Source organism: Chelonoidis abingdonii, chromosome 21, assembly GCF_003597395.2.
Source record: "Chelonoidis abingdonii isolate Lonesome George chromosome 21, CheloAbing_2.0, whole genome shotgun sequence".
Classification (NCBI taxonomy): Eukaryota; Metazoa; Chordata; order Testudines; family Testudinidae; genus Chelonoidis; species Chelonoidis abingdonii.
The window spans coordinates 6,071,001-6,083,846 of NC_133789.1; the positions used below are offsets into that span (position 1 = coordinate 6,071,001).

Below are 12,846 nucleotides of genomic sequence, written 5' to 3' on the forward strand. Positions count from 1 at the left end.
GTAATTATGACTGCCAGTCCTGCTTTCTTTGCAATCGAAAGCATCGACGTTTGGGTGTCTCGTAGTAAGCAGGGACTTCCTCTACATAACAGGAAGCCTGAGATGATTCTATAGGGTGGGATTTTTAATGAGTCAACTTGATCTAGCCCACAAAATTAATAATAAAAAAAATCGGATGAATGTAAGTTTGGACGGAAAACAGCTCACCCCAGTTTTTCCTCTCTAAGCAAACGATTCATAGAAGATTTGAATCGTCTGTTTTCTGATCGACTATGGGTATCATTTTATTTTAAACGCTTTACAAAAATGTACAAAGATCTGTACTTGAAAGAAGGAACTGCAACATTTCCCCCCCCCCATCCTTTAAATACCCAAATGATAGGTGTAGTATGCATTACTAAGGGGATAAAGTTTAATAATCTCTAGGATATCTGAGTCATATAGGCTACATACTTTTTTTTAAAGCCGCCTGCAGGGATCGATCTATCTATCTATCTATCTATCTATCGTTAGTACGCACACACACACACACTCTAAATGTAGCATCGTGCTTGTTCCGGTGAGAGAACAAGTAATTTGAAAAGTAAATTGGGATTAGAAGCACCTTTAATCTACTGTTTTTGAAGAAATCACCTTTAATTTTATTTCGACTGCGTTTATGTTATATACAAATCCACGCACTCGGACACGGGGGAACGGGGGGAAACAAGGTAAATAAACTAGAAATATCCTTGCAAATAATAAGTGCATCTGGTCTTCTTTTTGTTTGTTTGTTTGTTTGTTTGTTTTTTGTTTGTTTGGTTTGGTTTGGGGGTTTTAAAAAAACTTGTTACTTCAAGTGACTCTTCTAGAGAACCGTAGAGATTTGCATTCCTAAACTGAAAGTTAAACGTGGTTATTATTATTAGGATGGCCTCGAAATTATACCTGCTTTTGTTAATATCCCGACAACAAATGGCAGTTGTTATCCGTTACCTGTTATATAAACCCGAGTTGAACTGACTGTCCTATAGAGATAAGCATAGTAATTACAAGAGCAAAAAGATGGATGGCCCAAGTTAGCACTAAACGGTAGCTCTTGTATAGTGATATTTTATAAATACCAAGCAAATTCGTGGTAATTAATTAAACCCCAGCCTTATCACGCGAAACAAAACGCTTTACATTCTTTCAAATTTCACCCACTGTATGAATCTACTCAAATCGGCAAAGCAAACGGGTTATCCAGGATGCCTTTCCCAGGATTCTAACATTCTCTTTCTCTTTTTTTTCCAAGAAAAATTATGCGTGTTATAAGTATTTAGTCACTGTAGATATTTTAGAAGGAGAACAAAAGCAAATTTGAGATTTTTTTTAGGAGTCGGCATAGCGTCAAATATTTGCTTTAGACGCCATTGAAAAGTAGCTTTCTGCACCCCCAGCCTCGATAAAAATAATATTTGAAGTTTGGGGATGCAAAGCACAACAGTGTATGTTGAAATAACTGTGAAATGCCAAGGGAAATATTTATTATATCAGTTCATTAAACGCTTGCAACTGGCCAGAGTGGAGTCACGTTTCTAGCAATAAATACAACACATTTAATTTAAATTCAGAAGGAAAAGTATAGAGAAGAACAAAATGAGATAGTTAAACTGGACCAAAGAGCATAATGGATACTCTTTAAAAAAGCCTTAATGTGCGTTTAATATTTTGTTAACCATCATCCTGTTTATTGTGTATAGCAGGCGGCATTGGGGATTATATACAGCTGAGGTGTAAATGCCCTCACTAATTGTATACACTATAAATAATCTTCATTTTGCCCTTTAGATCTTGTTTAAACAGTATTTTCATTAGTGTATATTCAAAGCGTCAGAACAGTCAGTCTGGAGGTTAAAATGATGAAAATGACTGTAAAATGAACATTCTTTACATATTTGTTTACATGTAATATATACGTGACTATAGGATGAAAGTTTATATACATATATGAGCTGTTATGCATATATAAAAATGTATATCTATAGATATAGATAAAGATGTATAAACCTTCAGTCTATATAAACTTTCATATAAATATATATGAGCTGTTATGCGTATATAAAAATGTATATATATGACTTCAGAATGAATATATATGTATATAAAAGAATGTTCATTCTAAAGTCATATATATACATAACAGCTCATGTTAATATCCTATAGGGACTTCCATGTAATTGAATTTAATAAATGTATTTTGCTCTTGTATTCTTTTAATTAGCTTCTATATGGTGCTTCAAAGGTTATCTTTTTTTAGCAAAGTATTTAGAAGCCACTACACTTGTCCTCGCTGGAGGCTCAACCTGATTCATCCACCTTATTTTCTACCGGAGTCTCATTCTGAATTGCCAGCCCCCACTGCCTGTTTCTCTCTCTCTAGGTTGGCAACTTATTATCCTTCTCTCTCTTACCTCGCTATCATTTTCTCACATCTCTGCCCGTAAGAAAAGGATCCTTCCTCTCTCCACCCCACCCACTTAGCCAAACCACTATCCCCCCCCCCCTTTTTTTTTAAACACTGACATCTAGTCTATCAGGCTATACAGAAGACTGAGTCACGCACAGGGTAAACTTTTGACCCTCAACTTTTTGACCCCTCGAGCTATAATGCTGTATTAACAAGCCCCCCAAAGACCATAGTCACCTTCTACGTCTCCAGAAAGAAAAGCTGTACAGATTCCCCAATTTTTTTTAAAAACCCTCTTAACATTTCTGGGTTCCGTCTTTGTCAAGTGGGGGACAAAATGTCCAGGCTTTGAAAACATTAGATGTGTTCCTCTACATCAAGTCATCAGGTTCATAGGCTGTCGGATTCCCCCCCTCCCCGCCCTTTACACTTTTCTTTTATCTCTGTGTGTTTAGAAGAGCAAGAGAAAAGAAAAGACCCTTAAACCACAGCTGGATTCATCTCATTTTGAATTATTTCTGTTTTATTTGCCTAATGGGATGTCAAATAGGTGAGTTGTTGACTAGGTGAGTTGTTGGCTGCACTAATTAGTCTGTTCTAATTTTTCTTTTCCCGCGCTGGAGGACTGGGTGATTAGAGGAGCTTTTGGTTATCTGTGGGGGACTGGAGGTCTGAGAGAGAAGTTTGTGTGGGGCTGTGTTGGGGCGGGAATGACGGGGGGTGAGGGGAGGAATCTGTTGTGGCACAAAAAGAACCGACAGAGACCAAAAGCCAAGCTCTAGCTACGATAGCGAGCAACTCAAAGACACCCTATCATGACTGTGAACTTGGTCTGAAGCGAGCTCTGCTGGTTGCTTGGGGACGTTACAGGCGCAAAGATTCACCAAATTTTCTCCCCAAATCAGTTTCCCTCCGATTTATACTGTTTTAAATCTTCAAAAAAATTAAAGATTTTTTTTAATGAATTGGCCACTAAGCTAACTACATCGTCCCTTTTGTTAAAAAAAATCTGTAATTTGTTTTGACACGACGGGCTAAGATATGTATGTATATCTATACATGTTAAAAAGACATACATCAAAAGAGAGGAAGAGAGAAAAGAGAACACATACAGTCTTATTCTTTCAACGCTTCCTGTCAAAATAGTTTCTTTTTAAAGCTAGTTAGGCTAAGGGGACATGGGAAAACTGCACAGGGTAGACACCTCTAGAGTTAAGTTTTCAGTGCCCCCTTTAAACTGCCATTATTTAACACGATGGGAGAAAACATGCTAGAGGGTGACTCAGATATTCGATAGAAATATTCAGAACTTTCCAGTATTCTTAAATAAAGTTTTATTCTTAAATTAAATCCATGAGTTGACAGAGACCCCAGAGGAAGATACAAGCCGAAAGAAATCACTTCGACAATTCTTGGGTTTCCTAATTGCGGAACGATCTTTTATCACGTGAATTTTAAATAATTAGGTAACTTAGCTCCTTTCAGTTCTAACGAATAATAATAATAATGAAAACAACAACAATGATAATTGTATTTTTTTAAAATGGTGGGAAGACATGAGAAATGACTGTGAAACTGCAATTCTATTGTTGCGTTTTCTGGAGAGAGCTTGTAGGAAAGGGGGTTGGTTTCTGTGAAACAGTGCAGTGAAACCCTCAGATATAGGGTATTTTTGTGTAGGTTGGGATGATTCACAAGACTATTACAAACGAATAGATAATCAGTTAAAAAAATCAGTGAATTACAGCTACTCCTTCATTTCCCCTCCAGATTATCTTTGCCCAGATAAATAGAAACAATATTATTCCAATATTATTTTTTTAAATAAAGAGAGGGAGAATTTGGGGTGGTGTGTTGCAAAATGACCCGTTTGGCTTGCCAAAAAAAAATGTATTTGTCCCGTTTGTTATTGTTGACCATCTCCAAACTGATGGCTTTTTCCCCCCCAAAAAACCCTTTTTGCTATTCTAACAACCAATCCATTTGATTCGTGAGTTGTTGTCGAGCTTTTTTTCTTTCCAAAAAAAAAAAAAAAAGGCAGTTTAGGCTGTTCTTAAACCTGTGACCTGCAGACCCCCGGGTACGTGTGAGATGTAACTATTGTATTTTGATAGGGGTGTCTTAGCGCTCCTCGGTGGAAGCCGCTCTGACTCGTCTGCTGACCTCCGAATGATCCCGGGTTCCAATGAATTATTGATGAGATATGAGCTCTGATTTCTCTCTTCAGTATGCAAACCCCATTATACTGTTAAAATGGCGATTTAATCGTTTAGAATAGCTTTGCTTTTTTCCCCCCCAACCCATTTGTGCCCCCTTCCTTTTCATTTAATTCTCTTAATTAAACCCTTTAACAGATTTTAATTATTTTTTTTTTTGTTGAATAAAATAAGACCTCAGACACATCGGTAACTAGGTTACCTTGGTAAGTTTTGTTTGGCTTCTAAGTTTGTTTGGTTTTTTTTTAAAGAAGGGTGAAATAAAATTATTTCATCTCTACTGCTTCCGTTTTACATCCACATAAAAAACGCCTACAGGAAAAGGCTAAAAAGCCACACAAAACGTTTAGTTTAAGAATTTACTTGGTTGTTTTTTTTAAAAAGCAATCAAGCCTTCTATGCCATGATACTCTAGGTAGTCTGGAAAGGGCACAGTGATACTGCATTGCCTTTTGCTTGAACGTTTCTATTGCTGTATCTATCTATACATCTAATGAGTGTTGTTTCTACCAGGGTCTTCTACTTATTGCTTAACCAAAGCCAGAAGGTTAGCAGGATATTTTAATATTGAATTTTCACTTTACTGTCTATTTTTTCTTTGACACATCTCTTTTAAATAGCTGATTGATCTGCTGAGTGGATAGAGCAGATACTTTCTGAGAGAAGGGTTGTCTGAGTGCTGTCTACGCTGTTTATACAGAGAATGTAGAAACATAGAATTCTGAACATTCACTGTATGTTTAAAAAGTCACTTTTGAAAGGGTGTGCATGGGGGGGACGGTTTTGTTAATTAATATAGGTGTTCAACATTGCCCTCTCAGAAGATTGACACTGGTATGGATACATTATTATGCCCTGGATCCTCCACTAATCTGCCATATGTGAAGAATATTTTAATTTCAAGAGCAGGAAACACTTTTACTTTGTTTCTCAACTCCATTGAGATCCTTCAAGAGTGGAAAGAAATTCTAAAGCTGACAATCAAAAAGAAAATGTAGACCCATGTGCCCATTTTTATTAGCCATAGCATTTCCAGTGGAAGTAGTAAATTAATGGGCTCCTTATAGGCCCAACTGGATTCACTGAATCAGTGGGCTTTGGGTCTGGCCCTGTATGTTGCTGGTCAAGCATACTACCTTCTAGATATATATTTGTAAAACCAGATTCTTTATATATATATATATATATATATATATATATGCAGCCGTGGGGAATGGAATAGAAAAAACCTTAAGGGAAGTTTAAAGAAATATAAATGGGCTGTTTTATTTTCAAATCAATTATTTTCAATCAATTTTCAAATAATTTTCATGAGAAACACTCACACACACGCACATACACACCTAGTAGTAAAATATCTCATATTTATTCTATGTTCTACAGCTGCTGAAGAACTAATTGTTCCACTGTCTGATGTATACCATTAAAGGGAGGGAAAGGATGAAAAATGCAATGGGAGCCCTCGCCTATCTGAACGGTCAGAGTTCTGTTTTCCTGTTTCCTCTTCTTATACTTCCTCAGTTCACCAGCAAAGGGAGGTGTTGTTGTTGTTTTTAAGGACGTGAGGGCGGGGTGGGGGGGGGAGGAGAGAAAGATTCTGAGCCTGTGAATCCTTCCTTGCTTTAAAGTGGTAACCAGTTGTACACAGTAGCCACACAGGAAGCTGGGGAGACTAGAACAACACAAATGAACCCAGCCTGTAAGAGACAGAGAAAGCAATATAGGTAGAAAGCAGGATTTTTTAAAGTGCAGAAGAAGGGGACAGGATTTTAATGTGTCAGGAATATAATTTCTAAAACATGCTTAGGTGAGGTAATAAGGCCCAGTCCCATACCTACTACAAACTTTTGTAAAAGGTTGAGATTCCTGAAATAAATGAGGTTATCTGGTACTGTAGCAAAGAATGACTGGGATAAAAATGGAAATCATATAAGCATTGTTTCCATTCTGCTTTCACCTGTGCTAAACTAACTCCTTAATATCAATGTAGTGATATGGAAGATTATGCAGAAAGAATAAACCGACCTGGGGTTCAGTCTGCATTTCTAAGTGAAGATGGACTTTCTACGTATCCTATCTGTCTTGGATTGTTCTTTCCATCCCATTAACATGTTGCATATTCCATGTAATTAAAAAGGGGGGTGATATATTGTATGCTTTGGGTCATTAGACCTGATTTTAAAGGAAAGTTTGACTGGGATAATATACAAATACTGAAACCCTAATGTGCAAGCTTTTTGCCTTTCGAATCAGGATACGGGAATATGACATTAATCCAAATTCAGATAGATAGATATGGGAGGTGTATAGGGATGGCTAGATAGATAGATAGATAGACAGATAGATAGGGGGAGTGTACAGGGATAGATAGATAGAGTAAAAGTTTTGGATTAATGTAAAATATATATAATTCCCCTGCAGTTATACTGTCATTGTCAAATATATATTTCCTTGCAGTTATATTGTCATTCCAGTACTAGGGTAGGTGAATGACAGTACACACCTAGTTTGGTGGTAACAATTTGCATCAGTCAACATTATTTCTTAACATCAATATAAACCAGATGGCCAAAGAATGTTCAGGTCAGTAATTTGGTACCACCCCATCATACCTACACCCTATTTACCTTCAGTAAACATTTCTCTTGCTGTGTAGGCAAGATTTCTGTAACCTGTGGTGTGTTGACTGCAAACTTCACACTTTAGACTCGTTTCATTCACGTGTCTAGAAGCCAGCGAATGCCTTTATTATGAGCTGATAAAGAAGCATACGACTCGGTCAGATAATCAGGTTAGGATGTTAAAATTCAAATGACTCAACTACCTATCACTCTCCCGCCCCCAATCACCCCAAGTCTCCCTTGCCAGAATTTTGATTTTGTATCAGAATATTAGCCAGGAGTTCTAGGATAGTCAGTGGATTGGGTCAAATAGAATCTAGAAGTTGAAATTGTGCCAGTAAAGATAACATCAGACACATGGACCAGGACAGGAAAAACAGCCCAAAGAAAAACTATCCCCAAACTGCGCAAAATGGTGGAGTTCTTTTGCTCTGTGTGAAAGAGACGGACATGTGTCCACCAAATGTTGCTCTGCCATTAAAAAAAAAAAAATCCAGCTTAAGAAGGGAAATGGAAGGTTAGTGGCTGCAGCAGCATTCTGGGATCCAAGGAAAAGAAAATCCCTCCCCACAGTATATTTTCTTTTAACCTTTTTAAAGATACAGGAACAGAATTACAGATGTGAGTGGGCAGACACAGATTCTTTTTCCCCCAATGTAAATTTAAACACCTAGAGTTGTTTTTTTTTAAAAGCAGCCCTCACTTCTCTGAGGATTTGTTTGTGCTGGTAAAAAAAAAATCAGTTGATGGGGTGTGGGGGGGACCCATTAGTTAAAAATCTTTTCAGTCTAAGTTTAGTGAGGCTCGATTGCCGTTGGACAGAGTGTTTCATGTTAAGATTCCTGAACGCGACTTTGTGACAGGCGTTTTGGGTTGTAGCCTTATAAACATAAAGGAAAATAGACACATCACCAGGACTTTGCCTCTACTAGCTGATGTCCCAGCCATGGTAAATACTCAGTGCAGCTCACTTTTTCTCCCTTCGCTGATAACTTGCTTATTTTCTCAAAGAAAAAGCTGTTTTAATTAGGTTTTTTTTTCAGAACTGTCCCTTCTTTATAAAAGCAAAAACAATACCTTAGGAATACATATACTCGACATATATACTCGACATATATAGGGTTTAAAGTTAATCGAATCCACCCCTATTATGCAAACAGCAGCATGTTTGATTTTTTGATTTTTATTATTTTTGTAGTCACTTAAAGGGCAGCTGAAGAAAGACATAACGGCAGTAATCCAGTGTCCACATATTGTACAAACAAACCAGGGAACTATTAGGATACTGTCTACAGAAAGAAAAAACGCCTAGAACGAATATTTTGGTCTATACCCAGGCCAAGGAAAAAGGCTAAAAATGTTCCTTGCATCTCAGGATAAAAAAAGAATTAAAATTCTTAAAGGGTGTGAATGAAACCAATAATATAAATATACAACAGGAGCCTTGAAATGCCAAAGCCTTGCCCCATATTTGCTCGTGACTGTAATCAGTAGAAAACTCACCAAAGCAATCTCCAATAACTGAGTCTCTATTGACATGGCTAAGAATAAAACAAAGTTTGTCTAAAGTACATATGCCCCTAGGCAAAGATTGGATGGCATTTGCAATGCAATCGTAATTAATCTTTACGGAATTCTATTTCCTCTCGTTCCACAAAGTTTACGTTGCTTGCATATGGGCCTCAGAGCTTTGCTGAGACATAATGAAACATCAAATCTAGGGAGTGTAAGAATTTGGACCTTTTAAAAGTGAGCAGTAAAGCTTTGGAGAGAGAGAGAAAGAAAGAGAGAGAGAGAGAGAGATCCCCCTCCTTCACCCCGCTCAATCGTTAGCAATATAACCCTTAAAACAGTTTAATCAGATAATATTTCAGAAGGACTTACTTTCAGGAGCCCAAACTATTGGTCCTCTGGACTGAACACCGGACCAGCAAAGCATGATACCAGCAATTGCAAAGGTTTATCTCATCTGGAAAAGTGCTCACCCATTTCTGCCCCTTACAAGCCAAACCAAGCAGTTAAAGTGTCACTTAACATTCTAGAGAATGTGAAATATATTGTACATTGTCAACTCCCCAAAACCATAAAACTAACTTTATGGACCTCACGTGACTTTTGAGAGCCAGTGAGGGGTATCTGTCTGAGGTCTGGGCGATTTTTACGATCTAACTTCTAGATAAAACCCTATCCATTTGACATCTAAATGTCATACCTACTTTTGGTATAGTTTGCTATTGGTAAAATATATATAGAGAGAGCTATATATCAAGGGAAGGCGAGCAAATGGTTTTGGATCTGACAGTCCACCTCATATTCTTCTAAAAATCACCTCAGAAGTACCTAAACAGCGGGAGATTAAGTTTGGTAAGTTTATAAAATCCAACTTTACTTAATACGAACAAAAACTTGAACTATATTGTAAATATGTCAGTCGCATTTTGCCAACAGAGAGACTTTAACTGAAGTATCTTGTGCCTTGCAAGAAATCCTGAATAGCAAAAGAGAAACATTTGCCACCTTTGATTATGTTAAATTATTTGCAGCGAAAATGAGGCTTTGTAGTGAGTATCAGTAGTTACAGAACTGTTATTTACATGTTGAGCCAGAAAAGTAGGATATAAAAAACAGTTTGCTCAGGAGATTGAGGGTGAGGGGTGTTTATAGATTAGAGAGCGCATGGATAGATAGATAGATCTCTTTATTTTCCAAAAAGTAATATAGGCCCGTTCCTCAAATGCACATAAATATATTTTGCAAAGCATTTATATCTCGTTATTGTAACTTAAGCTACTTTAAAACAGCTTGTGTTATTTGATATTTGGATTTTTTTTGGACGAAACAAAGTTTTGAAATTATGACAGGTTGCATTTCCTTTGCAGAATGCGTTTGCTTTCCTCCTCAGCAATGAGATTCTATGATGTGAACTTAACATTTTTGTGGCCTCTGAGAGTTTCCAAAGTGCTGTGCAGAAGAGCGAGGAGCGTGTAGCGTTTGTCAAATGCTCCCAACACAGCACAAGCTCTGTGCAACCAAGTGTTTACAATGTACCGCGAATGATCAGCGTTAAGACTCAAGCGTTGTGTAGAAAATAGGAATGGCAGCCTTTGTGAATAGGAGAAATGTTTATTTGACTTGAAGTAAAGCTACAAACAAATACAAAAAGCTTATTGGCAAAATACTAACAGGCAGCTAGACATGACAGATGCCATTTTACACATAACACTGCATTCACTCTGCCCACTACCAACTGTCTATTAGTCACATCAGAAATATTTCTAGTATTTACAGACATTGGAACACTTTATGGTTGGTCCAATTTTATACATGTTTTTAATAGTGAAGTTTACCCACGTCTCAGAATTAGCCTGGGAACTAGAAAGCATGGCCTTACATTTGAACTAAACCACAGATTCGACAATTTTCAGACAAAAAGATACAAGAGCTTTTTTGCGTTTTATTTTTTTCTTTACAGTTTTTTGAATTTTTTTTCTGCTATTTTAGTGCAGGAATCCCAACTTTAGCTTAGGCAGAGAATAAATTCCCCCCACCCTCCCAATAGCTGTAAACTCAGATAAAAAAAACAAAACCAACCCAAACAAACCACCGTATCTGTTATCAATTTATAAATAAGTTAGAACATTTAAAGGGCTCACATAAAACATGCTAGCTTTCCAGAAAGACTCAAGATAGCACTGGCACAAACATTTATAAGAACATCAAGAGCGTGGAGGAGCATCTGGAAATTTAAAAAAATTAATAATAATTAAAAAATAAAATTAAAACAAAAATAAAAAACACAACAGGAGCGCAGTCCTGGGATAACAGTACCATAGGAGTTGTTTAAAATATCAACAACATGCCGAAAAAAAGGTGCCTTACTGTACAGTACTCAGAGACTAAGATATGGTGCTGCTTCTCTCTCCCCCCACCCCCTTTCTTCTCTTCTTTCTTTCTTTGATACTCCTTTTTCTATAATTTATGGCTGGAAGGCGCTGCCCGCGGAGGCTACACTCATGCTTTTCAGTTTATTATCTTTCTTCCATTTCATTCTTCTGTTTTGGAACCAGATTTTAATTTGCCTTTCGGAGAGGCACAGAGCATGGGCGATTTCTATTCTCCTCCTGCGGGTGAGATATCTATTGAAGTGAAATTCCTTTTCCAATTCTAGGGTCTGGTAGCGAGTGTAGGCGGTTCTTGCCCTTTTACCGTCTGGTCCAGTCATGTCTGAATAATATGGACAACATTGGTGTTTGGTTTTGTTCGTATAAAAAAAAAGGCAAATTATTTAACCTTCCCAGGACAATCATGAACGTTCACTTGGTTATTTCAAAATAACCCCCCTCCCCCACGTGTCGATCCCCCTCCCTCTACCCCCCAGTTCCGGTATATGCAATTCAATATTCACAATTTAACCTCGCAGCCTAAAACTCTAATAATTCCACCTACGTGTGTGTGTTTGGATCTGTTAAATATTGTCCTTTAAAAAAACAAAACAAAACAAACAAACAAAAAACCCCACTGTTCCTGGTGCAATGGATCTACTCTTGGCTTTTTATTTTGTAATTAGCAGATTGTCAAGAACACACACACCAGCAAAATTAATAAAAGGTTGGGAGCCCCATCTGTCCATAGAGAGCCTATTTTAATGATCAGTTTTTTCCTTTCCTTTTTCTCACCCCTCTTCCCTCCCCCATCCGCAAATACCCCCGCAGTTTTAAATGACCTTTTCTCTCTCTATATATATCTATATATAAAATAACCTCACATTTAGCGGCAGGGGTTACAAATCTATTACCCCCCAAAACAAGCATCAAAGGCAGTTTTCTGTTTTAAATCAGCGATCAGATAAATGAATGCAACGCGATAAATAGCTGGATTAATTCTCAGGCGCCTTCAAAGAAAGCCAGGGGAAGGAAGGAAGAAAAAAAGAAGGGAGGGGGAAAAAAATGAAAAAGTAGCTGTACCATGGCTAATGTGAAGCTTCCTCATCCAAGGGAATATTTGTGGTGTCTGCCCTTCTGTTGCTGCTGTGGATGTAGCGACGGGCTCTGTCTGTGCCCTGGAAATATTGCTGCTGTTTATTTGGGTGCCTTCTTCGGTTCCCGAAGACGCGCTGGTTTCGTCTATTTCTGTGAAATTTGTGTTGGTGCTGGCAGAAGTAGCCTGGTCGGAGGGGGACGGGGCGGGTTTGCCTCCATGGTTGTCGCTGTTGGAGCAGGGAAGGGACTCGGGAGAGGACAAGGAACAGCTAGACGCTTGCCTAAACCTGCTCTCCTGAGCGGGCGAAGGGAAGCTGCGGGAGCTTTCTCCCACAGCCCCAAAGTGGCTAGAGGAGGTTGAGCGGTTGATGCTAAGGTCCATCCCATTGTAGTTGTAGCCATAAGAGCTGGAATGCATGGTGCTTGAATCTCTGTACGAACCGTTCATAGAACTGCTGGTCCCATAATTTAGCAACTGATAGTCGGGGCCATTTGGATAGCGCCCTGAGAACGAGTTTACAAAGTAAGAGCTCATTTGGGTTATTTTGGAGGGCTTGATTTGTGGCTCGTGGTCGTTATAACCCGGTGCTTGACGATTT

At 38.1% G+C, this 12,846-nt stretch overlaps 1 protein-coding gene across 1 annotated transcript; it reads right to left on the reverse strand.

The window, feature by feature from the left end:
* Positions 1-10,763: 10,763 nt before the first annotated feature.
* On the reverse strand, positions 10,764-12,843 carry HOXB5 (homeobox B5). The gene is made up of 2 exons (XM_032791436.2): positions 12,233-12,843; positions 10,764-11,492 (listed from the first exon to the last, which is right to left on the reverse strand). Exons 1-2 carry the CDS (start codon positions 12,780-12,782, stop codon positions 11,245-11,247), a joined length of 798 nt encoding a protein of 265 aa, XP_032647327.1. The 5' UTR covers positions 12,783-12,843; the 3' UTR covers positions 10,764-11,244.
* Positions 12,844-12,846: the final 3 nt, after the last annotated feature.

What these genes read in the sequence shown, in the direction of transcription:
- HOXB5 (XM_032791436.2), bottom strand. Translation starts at nt 12,782, where the DNA reads ATGAGCTCTTACTTTGTAAACTCGTTCTCAGGGCGCTATCCAAATGGC. An exon ending in GAAGCTTCACATTAGCCATG is followed by an intron (nt 11,493 to 12,232) that starts GTACAGCTACTT and finishes CATATTATTCAG; the next exon opens with ACATGACTGGACCAGACGGT.